This window comes from Leptodactylus fuscus, chromosome 3 (assembly GCF_031893055.1).
Source record: "Leptodactylus fuscus isolate aLepFus1 chromosome 3, aLepFus1.hap2, whole genome shotgun sequence".
In the NCBI taxonomy this organism is placed as follows: Eukaryota; Metazoa; Chordata; class Amphibia; order Anura; family Leptodactylidae; genus Leptodactylus; species Leptodactylus fuscus.
The window spans coordinates 38645294-38664792 of record NC_134267.1 but is presented as its reverse complement, the minus strand read 5'-3'; the positions used below and the strand labels follow the sequence as shown (position 1 = coordinate 38664792).

Below are 19499 nucleotides of genomic sequence, written 5' to 3'. Positions count from 1 at the left end.
TGACACTGCGCACGGTAGACACAGGAACATTCAGGTCTTTGGAGATGGACTTGTAGCCTTGAGATTGCTCATGCTTCCTCACAATTTTGCTTCTCAAGTTCTCAGACAGTTCTTTGGTCTTCTTTCTTTTCTCCATGCTCATTGTGGTACACACAAGGGCACAGGTTGAATCAACTTTAATCCATTTCAACTGGCTGCAAGTGTGATTTAGTTATTGCCACCACCTGTTAGGTGCCTCAGTTAAGTAACAGGTGCTGTTAATTACAAAAATTAGAGAAGTATCACATGATTTTTCAAACAGTGCCAATACTTTTGTCCACCCCTTTTTTATGTTTGCTGTGGAATTATATCCAATTTGGATTTTTGACAATTCTTTTTGTGGTTTTCCATTGAAGACAAATGAAATGAAGATAATAATACCAAAGAATTTGTGATTGCAATAATTTTCTGGAAAAAAATGAGTATTATCTGACAGAATTGCAGGGATGCCAATACTTTTGACCAACACTGTAGGTCAGAATCATCCCTCAATGCTGTAAGAGAATTCTCCAGCGCCGCCTCTATCTTCGCCTGGAACGGCTTCTCCCTGTGTGTTCTTCCAGTTTCAAACTTCTAGGCATGCGCAGTCGGCTCTGCCGTCAGGCAGAGCCGACTGCACATGCCCACGGCCATTTTCTTTCTTAAATATTGCAAGTCTTGCACTGTATATCGAAAAAAAACCTATTACCTTACTCCAGGTTTTAGCTTCAAAAACTGCATCTAAAAACCTATGTTTATACACACCATAGTATAGAGCATGGTTTGATCTCAATGTACATTGTTCTAGTGTTTGTATTCTTCTCCTATTATGAATCAGGGTGCAGCCCTATGAAAGGGGAGTGTTCTTCCTCGCACGACCGACTGAGACTGAGCATTGAATACACTTCTTTTATACACTGAGGTTAGAGCTATGGCGTCTCTCTCTTGGCTCTGGTCTTGGTGCCTGAGCACACAGAATCTTGTATACATCTTACTCTTTGGACTGTTGAGTATTGCAATCCACAAAAGGCTAAGAAACAAACATGTTTTATTTGATCCACGGGGAAGAGCGGTGCTTATAACAGGCTGCGATTCAGGATTTGGAAACCTGCTGGCAAAAAGACTCCTTGGCATGGGTTTCACAGTGTTTGCTGCGTGTCTATTCCCAGATGGAGAAGGGGCTCAGTCTCTAATAACCCATTCATCCCCAGGGCAACTGAAAGTCATCAGGCTGGATGTGACCAGTGATAAAGAGTTGGAACAGGCGAAACGATATGTGCAAGAAAACCTCCCCGACAAAGGTAAGACAAAGGTAATCGGTTATTACCAATAATATACAAATATACAGTATAATAACAGGGTAGGAGAGTTGAGTTGTACATTTTGGACAATTTACTTTATCAACATGTTGACATGGGAAAACACATGGGACTGGGTTAATATGTTGGGTTCTCATGATAGACTCCCTTTTAAAGATAGGTGAACCTTTCAGGATTCGTTTAGTTTCAAATTGGGGTGGCTCAAGTCCAAGGTTTGGTACAAATCATACCTTAAAGGGATCCTATCACTCAGACAACATTTCTTTTAAGTACCACATCAGAATAGCCTTAAGAAAGGCTATTCGTCTCCTACCTTTTGTCGTCTTCTCTGCGCCACCGTTTACCTACAATCCCGGTTTTTCTCGGTATTCAAATTAGCTCTATCGCTGCACTGGGGGCGGGCCCCACCTCTCAAACAGCACTGGGGGCATCCCCAATGCTGCGAGAGAACTCTCTCCAGCACCACCTCCATCTTCGTCAGCAGCGTCCTCTTCTTCCAGCGGTGGCTTGTAACTTTTAGGCCTCAGGCCTTGGGCAGAGCAGACTGTGCATCCCCACAGGCCACAAGAAAACGGCCGTTTACAATACTGTGCCTGCGGCCATTTTCTTGTGGCCTGTGGGCATGCGCAGTCTGCTCAGCCCAACGCCCGAGGCCTAGAAGTTACAAGCCACCGCCGGAAGAAGAGGACACTGCTGACGAAGATGGAGGTGGTGCTGGAGAGAGTTCTCTCGCAGCATTGGGGATGCCCCCAGTGCTGTTTGAGCGCTGGGGCCCACCCCCAGTGCTGCAAGAGAGCTAATTTGCATACTGAAAAATATGGGTTTGTAGGCGAATGGCGGCGTGGAGAAGACGACGAAAGGTAGGAGACCAATAGCCTTTCTTAAGGCTATTCCGACGTGGTACTTAGAAAAAATATTGTCTGAGTGATAGGATCCCTTTAAAATGGTGTACAACATAGTGTATAACATTCCCAGGACTGCTAGGAACTGATCAATCCAACTTCTAGCGTTCTAAGGAAAAATCAGCTGAGTTATATCTATAACTAATAAATAATAACTAATAAATAAGTAAAAGTGACATTATTATACTGTTCGGTCTCTTCAGGGGGAATTCACATGGAGTAAACTGGCACGCAATCTGGCACGTATACGCGTGTTAGCAGTTTGCGTGCTGAAAAAGACCCCATTGATTTAAATGGGAGTTACGATCGTATACGGCGCGTAATTTTGCGGCCGCCGTATACGATCGTAACTCCCATTGAAATCAACACATAAATTTATAGGGCAACACTGGTACATATAAGTAAAATACATAAATATTTTAATAAATAGACATGACAAGTATATTATACCACCAAGCCCATATATAATAAAAGGACGTCTCATATAGAAATAAAGACACTATATAAAGGGCAGGTGCACATATCAAAGAATATCAAATAAATAACCAGTTTACCATCATAGATTTAACAAGCAAAAGTAGAGAACAATAAGGTATAAAGGTGACCGCGGGGCGCGTGACCAGCTTAGATCGGTTAATAGGTAGAACACTTGTATCACCTTTATACCTATCTTTTCTCTACTTTTGCTTGTTAAATCTATGATGGTAAACTGGTTATTTATTTCATATTCTTTGATATGTGCACCTGCCCTTTATATAGTGTCTTTATTTCTATATGAGATGTCCTTTTATTATATATGGGCTTGGTGGTATATATATAGATAGATAGATAGATAGATAGATAGATAGATAGATAGATAGATAGATAGATAGATAGAAATTCTCTTAAATAAAAAATTCCATCATTTATATGCTTATTATTAGAGAGACGACTTATGGTATATACATTTCTTGCATGCTATATACTGTAATTATCCCCTAATGCTGGCTCGATATATTGTTTCCCCTATCCTACTTCATATGTGTGTTATGTATTGGACTTGTCATGTCTATTTAATAAAATATTTATGTATTTTACTTATGTGGTGGTAGTTTGCCTTTTTTTCTGGCATAGTGTAATATATCCCATTGGAATCAATGGGATCTTTTTGAGCGCGCAAACTGCTGACATGCGTGTATGTGCTAGATTGCACTCCACTTTACACCGTGTGAACTCCCCCCTTCGAGTGTGCTCCTGCGGTGTCAGGCAGGAGCAGACAAGGGGTGTGACAGGTGTGAGTATACAGGTTATTATTTATCCCTTTCCCGACATCCACCATTAGTATGTTTGATGTCAGGTATTTATGTGGTTAGCCAAAGCTGAATAAGACGTCATCTTCCTGGCGCCACATGGGTGCAGCTATTTTCCCATGGATTAACAGCCCCAGGAGTGAAATCTAGAATTGGTGATCCATTGCTATGACAGCTAGGAGACCACTGAAGCCTCCCAGGCATGTTTCCTTATCACTTCTATTACAGGCTGCTCTATGCAGCCTGTAATAGGAGTGCTTTCAGTTTGCAATGCATTATCATTGTAAAACATTCATTAGTGACCCTCTGATGTTCAAAACCCATAGGCCGTCTAATAATTACAGTTTAAAAAAAAGTTTAAAAAGATAACTATAAATACAAATTACACCTCCCCCTTCTCTAGGACACATAAAAAGAACATTAGATATCCCTGTGTCCAAAAACGCCCAGTCTATAAACTTATAACAACATTTTCCTATACAGTGAATGCTTTAGGCTAGCTGCACACGACCAAGTTTCACCTGTATCCGTGGAATTGTACCGATTTATAGTATACACATACCAGAAAGTCACGAAAATGCCATTATCCTCCAGTTCCACACAATTATAAATTTTCTGCTTTTATAGATATTGTTGTTGGAGTCGGAGAGGGAATTCACCGTAGATATCTACTGTAGTGAAGATGATAGAAAGGATTTAGGATCAGAAAGGAATAACAATACATTATTGGCAAACGATGTGACTTTTAATGGAAAATGACCATCTTTTGTGCAGTTAAATCTAGAAATGGTTAAAAGGGGTTGTAATAGTGATGAATAATAAAGGGGAGAGCGGGCGACCTTGTCACATGCTGCAAAATAGATCTATGGGTGTAATAAGTTATGTGCATTAATGGTGGGAACCGCTGCGTCATCCACATGTATACATTGCACAAAGTTACTAGAATATTCTTTATCTACACAACAGACCTGTTGACAAACCAAATTTATGGAGCCTTCACACGAAGTTTACGCTCCGCTCTTTCAGACACGTAAACACGTGTCAAAGTGGTCACCGTAAAACACAATCCCATAGACTTCAATGTGTGCCGGTCTTACGCGCGCTACACATTGAAATCAATGGGAGGCTTTTAAACCCATTGATTTCAATGTGTAGCACACGTAAGACCGGCACACATTGAAGTCTATGGGATTGTGTTTTACAGCGGTCACTTTGACACGTGTTTACATGTCTGAATGAGCGGAGCGTAAACTCCGTGTGAAGGCTCTCTAAGGCCCATCGGGCTGTAATCGCAGTGTTAATGAGCTGTGGAAAGAACCGCTGCGTGATAGCATTGCGGTTCTTTCCGCAGCGTTTTGAAGAGAAAGTTCACAGAGTTTTCCTCCACAGACTTTCTCTTCCATTATATCTATGGGAAAGCCGCCGGCGTTTCCGTAGATATAATTGACATGCTGCGATTTGCAAAGCCGCAACTGCTTTGCAAATCACAGCGTGTCCACGTTGCGATCTTTTCTGCAAAGTGGGGATGGGATTCGCATGAATCCCATCCACTTTGCCTGCACGGTACAACGCCGCGATTTTTCCCGCAGCGTCTCCGCTGCGGGCAAATCGCAGCTTTTACATCCCGTGGGCTCCAGCCTAATGGTGGTTTGGCTCTTCATTTTAAGAAGACCATAAGATGGCGCACTCTGCTGTGCATTCCTATTCCCAAGCACTCATTTTATCATTGCAGTGCCGCCATCAAGCTATTTCTCTGTCACATTTGATCTTACTGGTTCCATTACTACGTTTCCATTCTTATTACAGGCAGGTCCTTTTTCTTTTTTTTCCAGGGCTTTGGGGACTTGTAAATAATGCTGGTATATCCATGTGGGGAATGTCTGAATGGCTATCAGTTGAAAAATACCAGAGAGTTCTTGACGTCAACCTGTTGGGAAGTATTCGGACTACCTTGGCCTTTGCTCCACTCATCAGAAAAAGCAAAGGTGAGATTCATAACCAAAAACGAAAATCCTCAATACATAGTAATGAGCAGGTCTGGTTACACCCCATGCCGGCTCAGGTCTTGGTAATGGGTATGTTGTCGGAGCCTGGGGACATTAGTGACTGTGGATTTTGCTTGGCAGAATGTGAGACTAGTAATACAGTCAGTAATACAGACAGTAAGTTTTCTCTGTAGAAATTTTTAAAGTTGTCCTTTAATGAGTTGCTCTTGCAGAAATCCACGCACACGCTGCAGAAGCAAACACATTCACTTGTTTGGAATGGATATGGAAATTTCACCCACAGATTAACCTTTAGGCCTTGTGCACACAAACCCCAAGTAATCCCAGTTGTGATACAATTTCCATAGAAGACTTTGGAACACTTCTGCACCTTCTGATACATTTTATATGGAGGTTTGCCATGTTACGCTGTATTTCATTGTCTTGAAATGAAGCCCATGCACCACACCTCTTGACATGTCAGCTCACACAATTGTGTAATTCACAGTAGGTATTGACCTACTTATTCTCAGTGCTTCTTAACCCATTAACTGCCAATTTATTTATTTTTAATAATAAGAGAACTGCACTTTGAAAATGATCTCGTGTGCGCAAGGCAATGCATGCATGTGGTCAGTTTAGGTTTCCTATCACGTGGGACATGGTGCTGGAGCATGGGAATGTCCTGTTTCTATTCCTCAATGACAGATGGCATTCGTAGGCGGGTTAAAGTATCCGATCCACAATTGGGGATCTTAGCAGTTAATGGGTTAAAGGGATTCTATCATTAAAATGCTATTTTTGTCCCTAACACGTAGGAATAGCCTGAGAAAGGCTATTCTTCTATCTTTAAATGTCTTCTCCGTGCCGCCGTTCGGTAGAAATCCCATTTTTCTTCTGTATGCAAATGAGTTCTCTCGTAGCACTGAGGGCGTCCCCAATGCTCTGAGAGAAATCTCCAACACCACCTCCATCTTCGCCTGGAACGACCTCTTCCTGCGTCTTCATCTGACGTTGGCTTCAAACTTCTAGGTATGCCTAGTTGGCAGAGCCAACTGCGCATGCCCGCGGCAATTTTCTTGTGGCCACTTACCCCAGCTTACTGTGTAAGCAACCACAAGAAAATGGCCACTTACACCAGTTTACTATGTAAGTGGCCACAGGAAAAATGCCGCGGGCATGCACAATCTGCGCATGCCTAGAAGATTGAAAGCCAGCACCGGAAGAAGACGCAGAGAGAGGCCGTTCCAGAAGAAGATAGAGGCGGCGCTGGAGAGTTCTTTCACAGCTTTGGGGACGCCCCCAGTGCTGCAAGTGAACTCATTTGCATATCAAAGAAAACCCAGATTTCTCCAGAATGGCGGTGCAGAGAAGACTTCTAAAGGTAGGAGAAGAATAGTCTTTCTTAAGGCTATTTCTACATGTTAGGGACAAAAAATAGCATTTTAATGATAGATCCATTTAATGAGATATGGCCTAAAAAGCACTTAGACACTTGCAGGATTCTGGTTAATCAGGTACCTTACTCATGGTAGTTAAAGTTACCAACTGTTCACTTGGATTCATAGCAAAGTCAGAACGGTCGCAGTTGATGGCCCTCACTGACAGCATCAGCATCTCAAAGCTCACAGTGCTTTTTGCACATGGAGATGCACATCAAGCTCTCCCGAACTCTGCTACTTGGCGCTATCAACAAGTTATGCCCCATTTGCTTACAAGATAGTTCTGAAGCTTCAGATTGGACTAAGCTCTGCTTTCTACTAAGCTGTTTCCAGGTCGACTCCCGAAAGGTGCAGAAACACTCCTAGGCTAGGCGCTGCAGGAAAAACTGTGGCGCTTTACAGTGCAAGAAAAGGGGATGGGATTCATGCGAATCCTATGCCCACTTTGCGGAAGAAATCGCCAAAGCGGCTTTGAAAATCGCAGCATGTCAATTATATCTACGGAAACGCCGGCGGCTTTCCCATAGATATAATTGTAACAGAAAGTCCGCAGAGGAAAACTCCGCAAACTTTCTGTTGAAAGCGCTGTGGAAAGAACCGCAATGCGTTCACGCAGCGGTTCTTCCTGCAGCGCTTTAGTGCTGCGGATACTGCCCGCGGGGCCTTAGCCTATAATAGGAATGGGACATATAAAGGAAGATCTTATACTTTTCCCTTCTGCACAATCCACCCCTGGTTTCAGCTAAAACAAAACGCTTTATTGCAGATTTTGTTGCAGTTTTTTGAGCAAAAGCCAAGAATGGCTGCAAAAGGATTTTGACATATATAGGAAGTTCTTATATGTCTTCCTTCTGTCCAATCCACTCCTGGGTTTGGCTCCAAAAAACTGCAACAAAAAAAGCTGTGTTTCCGCAACGTGGTGCTTGAGCCTAATAAGGAATTCATAAGTGACAGATTTGTTTCACAAATTTCTACAACTGTCCATTCATCTGAATGAGAAAAACGTTGCTATTCAGATGAATAGAAGTGATAGTCACAGAAATTTCATCAACTAAGCTGTGTGTGAATTCAAGCAACTAGAGAAACATTGCAAAGCTTATAGAGGAGAATACATATGTAATATGGTGGTATACCGAGGAACACCACGTATCACCATATGGCCCTGACATGTACACAAGGTCTATCACTCATTACTACTTTAAGGCTGAGGCCCCACATTGTGGATTTTGCAGCGTTTTACATTTATAGCGAATCCCATCTACACATTGCAGAAAAATACGTGCAGCGGAAACACTGTGTTTTCCAAAACCGTTTTGTGTTTGGAAGTTTTTTCAAGTGGAGTAAATAGACCGTGATGCTTATTATTGGGGTTACCAAATAAATAATTAAATAAATCCATCAATCTTTAAAACGATCAAATACTGAACCATAACTGATCAAAATAATCAATTAATTAATAAATAGATAAATAAAAAAATACCAATAAATAGTTAAATAATTCAACACGTAGTCCTCCCAGCAATAGCTGGGCGACTAAAACCCCCACCAGCCTTGTCTAACCAGACAAGGCCCCCCCAAAAAAACACAAACGGCCTTTTCAACTATGTTCTGCAGACCCAGATTAAAGATATCATTATCAACATCCGAGAGGTGCACACCGTCACGCCTGTAGAGCCCTGAAATAAAGCCCCCTAAATCCACATGAGGGTACGTTAAACCACCTGAGCAGAACCACATCTGGAAACATACACTTTAAAATTGAAAAATCCCTTTTAATTTCCCATATTAAATCAAGGGTTTTAACTTTTCCTAGGTCATTTCCTCCTAAATGAATAAAGATTATGTTAGGGGTAGGCCACAGGAAAAGTCATTTTTTTTAATCTCCAACACAATTGATTTCCACAACATTCCCCTTATACCTCTCCAAAACACATTCACCTCATTAATATCAAACGATAAGTCTCAGTATACTTCCGCACTTCAGCCCTCTTCTGGGCCCAGTGTATATAGGAATGACCAATCAACCATAGTACTAATTGGAAACCTGTAATGAAATACAAACAGTTAAGAGAATAATAACTCAGGTCTAATACACAATTTAAACCGATTCGATTCCCATCTACCAATTCTTTTGATTATTGCATCATCCAATCCCAAACGTGCTGCTTCCGTGGCAGAACCAATCCTGAATGAGTGGGATGAAATATTAGTATGCAGAATATTTAAATGACCTAAGCATATCTTTAAAACAGCACTAAATTGGAATTTAATTGGAAGATTCCCAGGTATTTGTGGTCTCAATCCCAGCCAAGTTGCTACATTTGCCACTGGACAAATTTTCATATTATCCAATGAATATAAGTGAATGAAACATCCTCTACCCAATTGATCGGTTTTTGATCTCCCGAGATGAATGACCAGCATTTTTTCATAAAAATGTAAATCTTTAAAATCCAAACCTGTGTTTGACATACTGCTTGCTGCCACCAACTCACCTATTCTCAAAGCTGCAAAAAAGGCCAGAGTAAAGGCAGGTCTAAATAAACATAATTCATAATGATTAAAACATATGTTTTCCGGCACCACCCACATCTTTTCCAATAATGGAGTAGATATGGGATGTTAGTTGGGGGGGGGGGGGCATGTGAAAAGTTTGCCACGGGGCCCTGCCATTCCTAGTTACGCCACTGCTCAGGATCAATGAATTCATATTGCCAACAGCTTGCTCCATTGAATTTACTCAAGAACTCTAGCCACAGGCCCAAATCCTCTCGCAAACTTCTGGTCAGCCTAATATGGGAATAAGGAGAATTCAAACCACTAGCACACATGTACAAGCGTTTTGAAAAAACCCTTCCCATTGGTATTACACGTCCCGCAAAATTTAATAAACCTAACAGAGATTGCATCTCTTTTAACGTAACCTTTACCTTAGCTAACATTTCAATTAACAGCGCTCTCATAATATTTAACTTACTAACCGGCAAACGAAATTCCATTAACTCAGAATCAATAATAATACCAAGAAATTCTAAGGATAAACTAGGGAACATTGTTTTTTTCTTCGGCAACTGCGATACCAAAATATTTACATACATCAAAAAATGTATTTTAGGGGGCGTTCACACTACCGTCGGTGTCCGACATGTAGTGTCCGCTCCTAGTGTCCGCTCAAAATCTGTCACGGACACTAGGAGCGGACACTAGATGTGTCCGTGACACCTGTCATTCACTTGAATGGGCATCGGGTGCGTTCTTTTGCACTCCGTGCCCGTCCTTCCCTGTCCGCAAGAGAAGATGTCCGACTTCTCAAGCGGACAGAATAACCCTGCATGCAGGGCAAAAGTGTTACTGTATGCCTACTGTGTGTTTTCATACTGATCTTCTTACAATGCTTTTAGGTCGTATGGTGTTTATGTCGAGCATGAACGCATACGCGAGTGCCCTGAATGGCATTTATTCATTGACTAAAGCCGGAATGGAGAAATTCTGCGATTGTCTCCGACTAGAAATGAAGCCGTTTGGAGTGAAGGTGAGACTCTAGAATTTCTGCTTTTTTATTATTCATTAGTAGTGGTAAGTTAAACCTCCATCCACCCTAGAATGTATAGGATCGGGGGTGTAACTACTGGGGTAGCAGTTGTAGCAGCTGCCACAGGGCCTGGGACATTAGGGGCCGGCGACAGCCACTACTGCTGCATTTTTTTTTCTTAAAAGGCCGTTACCGCCTTGAGTTACTCCAGCGGTAATGGGCCCTATTTACTTAACAATCCTGGTAGGGGCCGGGATCGGTAAGTGATGCTGCGGGCCCCACAAACACTATTATTATACTCTAGGTCTTTTCAGACCCCCCTAGTATAATGATCGGAGGCCCTGGAAAGGTAAGAAAGCTTGCGTCCCGGGTCATGTGACGTCTTGGACTTCATTGAAGATGGCCGATACCACTGAGGAGTGCAGTGGCGCCAGGGATAGGTAAGTAACAAAGTTTTTTTATGTTGGTATCCCCCCTCGGTCTCCGATTATTATACTCTGAGGTCTGAAAAGACCCTAGAGTGTAATAATTTTTCATGGGTTTCCACAGTGGGGCAATAATACTGTGTGCAGGAGCCACTATGGGGTATAATTCTTTGTGCAGGGGCCACTATGGGGCATAATACTGTGTGCAGGGGCCACTATGGGGACATAATACTGTGTGCAGGGTCCACTATGGGGCATAATACTGTGTGCAGGGACCACTATGGGGTATAATACTGTGTGCAGGGGCCACTATGGGGCATAATACTGTGTGCAGGGACCACTATGGGGCATAATACTGTGTGCAGGGGCCACTATGGGGCATAATACTGTGCGCAGGGACCACCTATATGTTTTTATTTTTTCTATTCAATTAAAAGCTATGTTTTAGCACATTATATGCTTCTGGTGCTGGACTATTTCTCTCTTTGCATATATTTTACCATCCCAATCCGGGGGACTGGTCCGTGCATCAACAGTCATTCCATCAGACGGGCTGTGGACTCATATTAGTTTGTCTGTTATAATACTGTGTGCAGGGTCCACTATGAGGCATAATACTGTGTGCAGGGGCCACTATGGGGTATAATACTGTGTGCAGGGGCCACTATGGGGCATAATTTTGTGTGCAGGGGCCACTATGAGGGATAATACTGTGTGCAGGGGCCACTATGGGGGATAATACTGTGTGCAGGGCCCACTATGGGGCATAATACTGTGTGCAGGGACCACTATGGGACATAATACTATGTGCAAGGGGCCACTATGGGGCATAATTCTGTGTGCAGGGGCCATTATGGGGCATAATACTGTTTGCAGGGGCTACTATGAGGCATAATACAGTGCGCAGGAATGTGTGGGGGGTTAGGTCGGTGTCTTTTGCGTCTGTCGGGGGGGGGGGGGGGGCATGTCAAAAGTTTGCCACGGGACCCGCCAATCCTAGTTACGCCACTGTATAGAATGATGCCTAATGTATATGCTTCACCATGCCTACAGGCAATAATATTCTCTTACTGTATTGGTTGCTTGCAGGTATGTATTATTGAGCCCGGCAATTACGCTCCAGCCACAAATATCCAACCACATATTTCGGCAGAAAAAGTCTGGGATTCTCTTTCAGAAGAGGTGAAGGAGGGCTACAGCAAAGAAGTCATAGAGGCAACAGCAAATTTTGTACAGGAGAAACTAAAGTATGGCAGCAAAAATAGCTATGAGGTTGTGGACGCCATTGTAGACGCGCTCACATCACCTACACCAAATCCCCGTAATCAGGTTGCCAGTGTTCCAGAAAAAATTCTTTTTTACTTATACATGTGGCTGCCAACATTTGTTTTTGATCAAATTTTACTTTTGCCAACTAGAAAATGCTGGAAAGGGCTACCGAGTGCTGAATAATGATCGAATGAAGATGACATCTACTTCACAAACAGTGAACCCCTCCATAGTTGGCTTCAATTCACACTACATCAGATATTCTTCCGCTGGTATAGTTCACATACTGCGATTTTCAAAAACACAGGCATTGGTGAAAAAGCAGTTTTTCCGCAGCAGATTTTTTCTGCGATGTGTGGATGAGATTAGCCAGAATCTCATTCACTTGGCAGGTAATGTAAAATATAACTTTTTTGCCGCTGTGTTTCTGCAACTGCAAAAATGCTCAGTTTTCACAACGTGAGGCTTCAGGCTAAGGGATGGTAATATTGATGCCAGCTCAGTCAGAGTGTGACAACTAGGACTACCACCAAACAGCTGCAGAGAATGCAAAGGGGCGGTGCTTAGTATTGGAGCTCAGCCCCATTCACTTGAATGGAACTAAGCTGTAAAAAGGCCGTGTGACAACTTATTGTGATCATAAGGATAACACTTACCATGTAGCCCCATAAGGATAACATATATGATTTAACAGTACAGATATTGCACACAGTACAGGCATTATACACAAAGTAATATCACAGTACACAGATAATACACACAGTGATGTCACAGTACAGGGATAATAAACTCAGTGCTGTCACAGTTATTGGATAATAGATTCAGTTATGTCACAGTAAAAGGATAATAAATAGAGATGAGCGAGTACTATTTGATAGAATACTACAGTATTTGAAATACTCGCACTCATTCAAATACTACTTGCTATTCGCAGTAAAGATTCGATTCAGAACCAGTGTTAATTGGCCAAATGCAATACACTGTATAGCATCCGGCAAATCAACTCTGGTTCTGCAGCAGGCTTGTCTTTGATAGTTGGGAGAGCTGGCAGCTTGCTGTTATGAGGGAGATTACTATTTCTCATAGGAATGCATTGGCCAGATTTGATTGGCCGAATGCTGTACAGTGTACAGCATTCGAGCCAATCAACGCTGGCTCTGCCGGAGGCTCGTCTGTGAGGAGGCAGAGTCTAAGATCGGACCACAACAGTCTTCATTGTGGTCCGATCTTAGACTCCGCCTCGTCACATACTAGCCTCCGGCAGAACCAGCGTTGATTGGCTGAATGCTGTACACTGTATAGAATTCGGCCAATCAACGCTGGTTCAATGCATTCCTATGAGAAAAAGTCAGTTCCCGCATAACCACAAGCTGCCAGCTCTCCCGACTAGCAAAGATGAGCCTGCTGAAGAACCAGCGTTGATTGGCCGAATGCTATACAGTGTATTATACTGCATTCAGCCAATCAATGCTGATTCTGCAGGACGAGTAAGGGCCGGTTCACATTAGCGCTTAGCTCCCGTCCGGAAGGAGTCCACAGGAGGACCCCCCCATACGGAATATCAGCACAACTGCAAGCACTGTGCAGATAAAGCGCACGGACCCCATAGACTATAATGGGGTCCGTGTGCTTGCCGCGCACTAATCATTTGTGCGGGCAGTGCACTGCAAGCACACGGACCTGTTATAGTCTATGGGGTCCATGCGCTTTAACTGCACAGCGCTCCTCCTAAACACTCTCCTCCTGCTACTCGTGAACTTTGTGACTCTCCTTTAGTCGAATAGTGGTTCCCCTGAAACGAGCATTTTTTCCCATAAACTATAATGGGATTCGAGTAGTCGAATATTGAGGCTCTACTTGAAACGAATATTGAATCTCGAATATTTCACTACTCGCTCATCTCTAATAATAAACTCAGTGATGTCACAGTACAGGTATAATAAACACAATGATTTCACAGTACCGGGATAGTAGGTTCAGTGATGTCACATCACAGGTATAATAAACACTGTGTACATAGTGACATCACAGCATATGAATAAAGTAATTATACACAGTCCAGTCACATTTCAACATCCAGAATAACCCACTTTGGCAGAGCGGACCGCTGCGAGACCTGCAGGAAGAGAGGGGATGCTGTGATGATGTCACTGGGATGTTGAGCCATGCCGACTCCAGTACCGTGGCCAGCTGCGCTAGGTTACGCGGTTGAGCATCCATGGCACGAACAACCCGATCGAGGTGGTTCCACATATTCTCGATTGGGTTCAAGTCCGGGGAATTTTCTGGCCAAGGGAGTACGGTAGACTCATCCTGGTGCTCCTCGAACCACGCACATACACTGCGAGCTTTATGACACATCGCATTGTCCTGGTAGATGCCATCATCCTGAGGAAAAACAATTTGCATGTAGGGGTGAACATGGTCCACAAGGATAGATGCATACTTGTGCTGATCCATCGTGCCTTCCACAATGATGAGTGCACCCAGATGGCTGATGACACGCGCCTTCTGCGATCGGTTATTTAACGTTGACGTCAAAAGTAGGCGGTGGCCACATTAATAGGACTGGACTGTGTAATATCACATGCAGACATTATGATGTCCCAGTAAAGTAATGGAGCTGCAGTCAGTTTTATATATCCCTTTCCATCATCTATTGTTATCAGAAAGTAACTTACGTAGCAGCTGCCACCCTGCTAGTTATTACCATGACTGTGATGTCACTGGGCTGTGGGGTGAAATGCCTCTGCCATACTGACCAGCTGATCTGTGGGTGTTCCCGGGCTGTTATGGAAATATGCTGTCTCTTTAAGATGTTATAGATAGAGATGAGCGAACAGTGTTCTATCGAACTCATGTTCGATCGGATATTAGGCTGTTCGGCATGTTCGAATCGAATCGAACACCGCGTGGTAAAGTGCGCCATTACTCGATTCCCCTCCCACCTTCCCTGGCGCCTTTTTTGCTCCAATAACAGCGCTGGGTAGGTGGGACAGGAACTACGACACCGGTGACGTTGAAAAAAGTAGGCAAAACCCATTGGCTGCCGAAAACATGTGACCTCTAATTTAAAAGAACAGCGACGCCCAGCTTCGCGTCATTCTGAGCTTGCAATTCACCGAGGACGGAGGTTTCCGTCCAGCTAGCTAGGGCTTAGATTCTGGGTAGGCAGGGACAGGCTAGGATAGGAAGGAGAAGACAACCAACAGCTCTTGTAAGAGCTAAATTCCAGGGAGAAGCTTGTCAGTGTAACGTGGCACTGACGGGCTCAATCGCCGCAACCCAGCTTTCCCAGGATCCTGAATGGAATACACTGTCAGTGTATTCCCGTATACCCGATATATACCCCGATACCCGTTCCAACGGTGTGCCCCCCCACCTTCACCCCAGAAATACCCTGCAAGTCCCCTAGCAATAGAATTGGGGCTATATACACCCACAATTTTTACTACTGGTATACAGTGCCATTGTCTGACTGGGAATTCAAAGAATATATTGGGAATACAAATACCCTCATTTCTTGCTACTGCCATATAGTGCCAGTTTCTGACTGGTAATTCAAAGAATATATTGGGGTTACGTGCACCCACAATTTTTACTACTGGTATACAGTGCCATTGTCTGACTGGGAATTCAAAGAATATATTGGGAATACAAATACCCTCATTTCTTGCTACTGCCATATAGTGCCAGTGTCTGACTGGGAATTCAAAGAATATATTGGGGTTACGTGCACCCACAATTTTTACTACTGGTATACAGTGCCATTGTCTGACTGGGAATTCAAAGAGTATATTGGGAATACAAATACCCTCATTTCTTGCTACTGCCATATAGTGCCAGTTTCTGACTGGGAATTCAAAGAATATATTGGGGTTACGTGCACCCACAATTTTTACTACTGGTATACAGTGCCATTGTCTGACTGGGAATTCAAAGAATATATTGGGGTTATAAATACCCTCATTTCTTGCTACTGCCATATAGTGCCAGTTTCTGACTGGTAATTCAAAGAATATATTGGGGTTACGTGCACCCACAATTTTTACTACTGGTATACAGTGCCATTGTCTGACTGGGAATTCAAAGAGTATATTGGGAATACAAATACCCTCATTTCTTGCTACTGCCATATAGTGCCAGTGTCTGACTGGGAATTCAAAGAATATATTGGGGTTACGTGCACCCACAATTTTTACTACTGGTATACAGTGCCATTGTCTGACTGGGAATTCAAAGAGTATATTGGGAATACAAATACCCTCATTTCTTGCTACTGCCATATAGTGCCAGTTTCTGACTGGGAATTCAAAGAATATATTGGGGTTACGTGCACCCACAATTTTTACTACTGGTATACAGTGCCATTGTCTGACTGGGAATTCAAAGAGTATATTGGGAATACAAATACCCTCATTTCTTGCTACTGCCATATAGTGCCAGTTTCTGACTGGGAATTCAAAGAATATATTGGGGTTACGTGCACCCACAATTTTTACTACTGGTATACAGTGCCATTGTCTGACTGGGAATTCAAAGAATATATTGGGGTTATAAATACCCTCATTTCTTGCTACTGCCATATAGTGCCAGTTTCTGACTGGGAATTCAAAGAATATATTGGGGTTACGTGCACCCACAATTTTTACTACTGGTATACAGTGCCATTGTCTGACTGGGAATTCAAAGAATATATTGGGGTTATAAATACCCTCATTTCTTGCTACTGCCATATAGTGCCAGTTTCTGACTGGTAATTCAAAGAATATATTGGGGTTACGTGCACCCACAATTTTTACTACTGGTATACAGTGCCATTGTCTGACTGGGAATTCAAAGAATATATTGGGAATACAAATACCCTCATTTCTTGCTACTGCCATATAGTGCCAGTTTCTGACTGGTAATTCAAAGAATATATTGGGGTTACGTGCACCCACAATTTTTACTACTGGTATACAGTGCCATTGTCTGACTGGGAATTCAAAGAATATATTGGGAATACAAATACCCTCATTTCTTGCTACTGCCATATAGTGCCAGTGTCTGACTGGGAATTCAAAGAATATATTGGGGTTACGTGCACCCACAATTTTTACTACTGGTATACAGTGCCATTGTCTGACTGGGAATTCAAAGAGTATATTGGGAATACAAATACCCTCATTTCTTGCTACTGCCATATAGTGCCAGTTTCTGACTGGGAATTCAAAGAATATATTGGGGTTACGTGCACCCACAATTTTTACTACTGGTATACAGTGCCATTGTCTGACTGGGAATTCAAAGAATATATTGGGGTTATAAATACCCTCATTTCTTGCTACTGCCATATAGTGCCAGTTTCTGACTGGTAATTCAAAGAATATATTGGGGTTACGTGCACCCACAATTTTTACTACTGGTATACAGTGCCATTGTCTGACTGGGAATTCAAAGAGTATATTGGGAATACAAATACCCTCATTTCTTGCTACTGCCATATAGTGCCAGTGTCTGACTGGGAATTCAAAGAATATATTGGGGTTACGTGCACCCACAATTTTTACTACTGGTATACAGTGCCATTGTCTGACTGGGAATTCAAAGAGTATATTGGGAATACAAATACCCTCATTTCTTGCTACTGCCATATAGTGCCAGTTTCTGACTGGGAATTCAAAGAATATATTGGGGTTACGTGCACCCACAATTTTTACTACTGGTATACAGTGCCATTGTCTGACTGGGAATTCAAAGAGTATATTGGGAATACAAATACCCTCATTTCTTGCTACTGCCATATAGTGCCAGTTTCTGACTGGGAATTCAAAGAATATATTGGGGTTACGTGCACCCACAATTTTTACTACTGGTATACAGTGCCATTGTCTGACTGGGAATTCAAAGAATATATTGGGGTTATAAATACCCTCATTTCTTGCTACTGCCATATAGTGCCAGTTTCTGACTGGGAATTCAAAGAATATATTGGGGTTACGTGCACCCACAATTTTTACTACTGGTATACAGTGCCATTGTCTGACTGGGAATTCAAAGAATATATTGGGGTTATAAATACCCTCATTTCTTGCTACTGCCATATAGTGCCAGTTTCTGACTGGTAATTCAAAGAATATATTGGGGTTACGTGCACCCACAATTTTTACTACTGGTATACAGTGCCATTGTCTGACTGGGAATTCAAAGAATATATTGGGAATACAAATACCCTCATTTCTTGCTACTGCCATATAGTGCCAGTTTCTGACTGGTAATTCAAAGAATATATTGGGGTTACGTGCACCCACAATTTTTACTACTGGTATACAGTGCCATTGTCTGACTGGGAATTCAAAGAATATATTGGGAATACAAATACCCTCATTTCTTGCTACTGCCATATAGTGCCAGTGTCTGACTGGGAATTCAAAGAATATATTGGGGTTACGTGCACCCACAATTTTTACTACTGGTATACAGTGCCATTGTCTGACTGGGAATTCAAAGAGTATATTGGGAATACAAATACCCTCATTTCTTGCTACTGCCATATAGTGCCAGTTTCTGACTGGGAATTCAAAGAATATATTGGGGTTACGTGCACCCACAATTTTTACTACTGGTATACAGTGCCATTGTCTGACTGGGAATTCAAAGAATATATTGGGGTTATAAATACCCTCATTTCTTGCTACTGCCATATAGTGCCAGTTTCTGACTGGTAATTCAAAGAATATATTGGGGTTACGTGCACCCACAATTTTTACTACTGGTATACAGTGCCATTGTCTGACTGGGAATTCAAAGAGTATATTGGGAATACAAATACCCTCATTTCTTGCTACTGCCATATAGTGCCAGTTTCTGACTGGGAATTCAAAGAATATATTGGGGTTACGTGCACCCACAATTTTTACTACTGGTATACAGTGCCATTGTCTGACTGGGAATTCAAAGAGTATATTGGGAATACAAATACCCTCATTTCTTGCTACTGCCATATAGTGCCAGTTTCTGACTGGGAATTCAAAGAATATATTGGGGTTACGTGCACCCACAATTTTTACTACTGGTATACAGTGCCATTGTCTGACTGGGAATTCAAAGAATATATTGGGGTTATAAATACCCTCATTTCTTGCTACTGCCATATAGTGCCAGTTTCTGACTGGGAATTCAAAGAATATATTGGGGTTACGTGCACCCACAATTTTTACTACTGGTATACAGTGCCATTGTCTGACTGGGAATTCAAAGAATATATTGGGGTTATAAATACCCTCATTTCTTGCTACTGCCATATAGTGCCAGTTTCTGACTGGTAATTCAAAGA

At 42.4% G+C, this 19499-nt stretch overlaps 1 protein-coding gene across 1 annotated transcript; it reads left to right on the top strand.

Moving 5' to 3' along the window:
- Positions 1-931: 931 nt before the first annotated feature.
- LOC142197279 (retinol dehydrogenase 7-like) lies at positions 932-12377 on the top strand. The gene is made up of 4 exons (XM_075267451.1): positions 932-1319; positions 5361-5513; positions 10357-10487; positions 12002-12377. Exons 1-4 carry the CDS (start codon positions 950-952, stop codon positions 12362-12364), a joined length of 1017 nt encoding a protein of 338 aa, XP_075123552.1. The 5' UTR covers positions 932-949; the 3' UTR covers positions 12365-12377.
- The last annotated feature ends 7122 nt before the right edge of the window (positions 12378-19499 follow it).

Bases quoted from the DNA above. Each gene is read 5' to 3' on its own strand.
- LOC142197279 (XM_075267451.1), top strand. From the start codon at position 950: ATGGCGTCTCTCTCTTGGCTCTGGTCTTGGTGCCTGAGCACACAGAAT. The intron at 1,320-5,360 runs GTAAGACAAAGG...TTTTTTTTCCAG, and splicing joins AGAAAACCTCCCCGACAAAG to GGCTTTGGGGACTTGTAAAT. The intron at 10,488-12,001 runs GTGAGACTCTAG...GGTTGCTTGCAG, and splicing joins TGAAGCCGTTTGGAGTGAAG to GTATGTATTATTGAGCCCGG.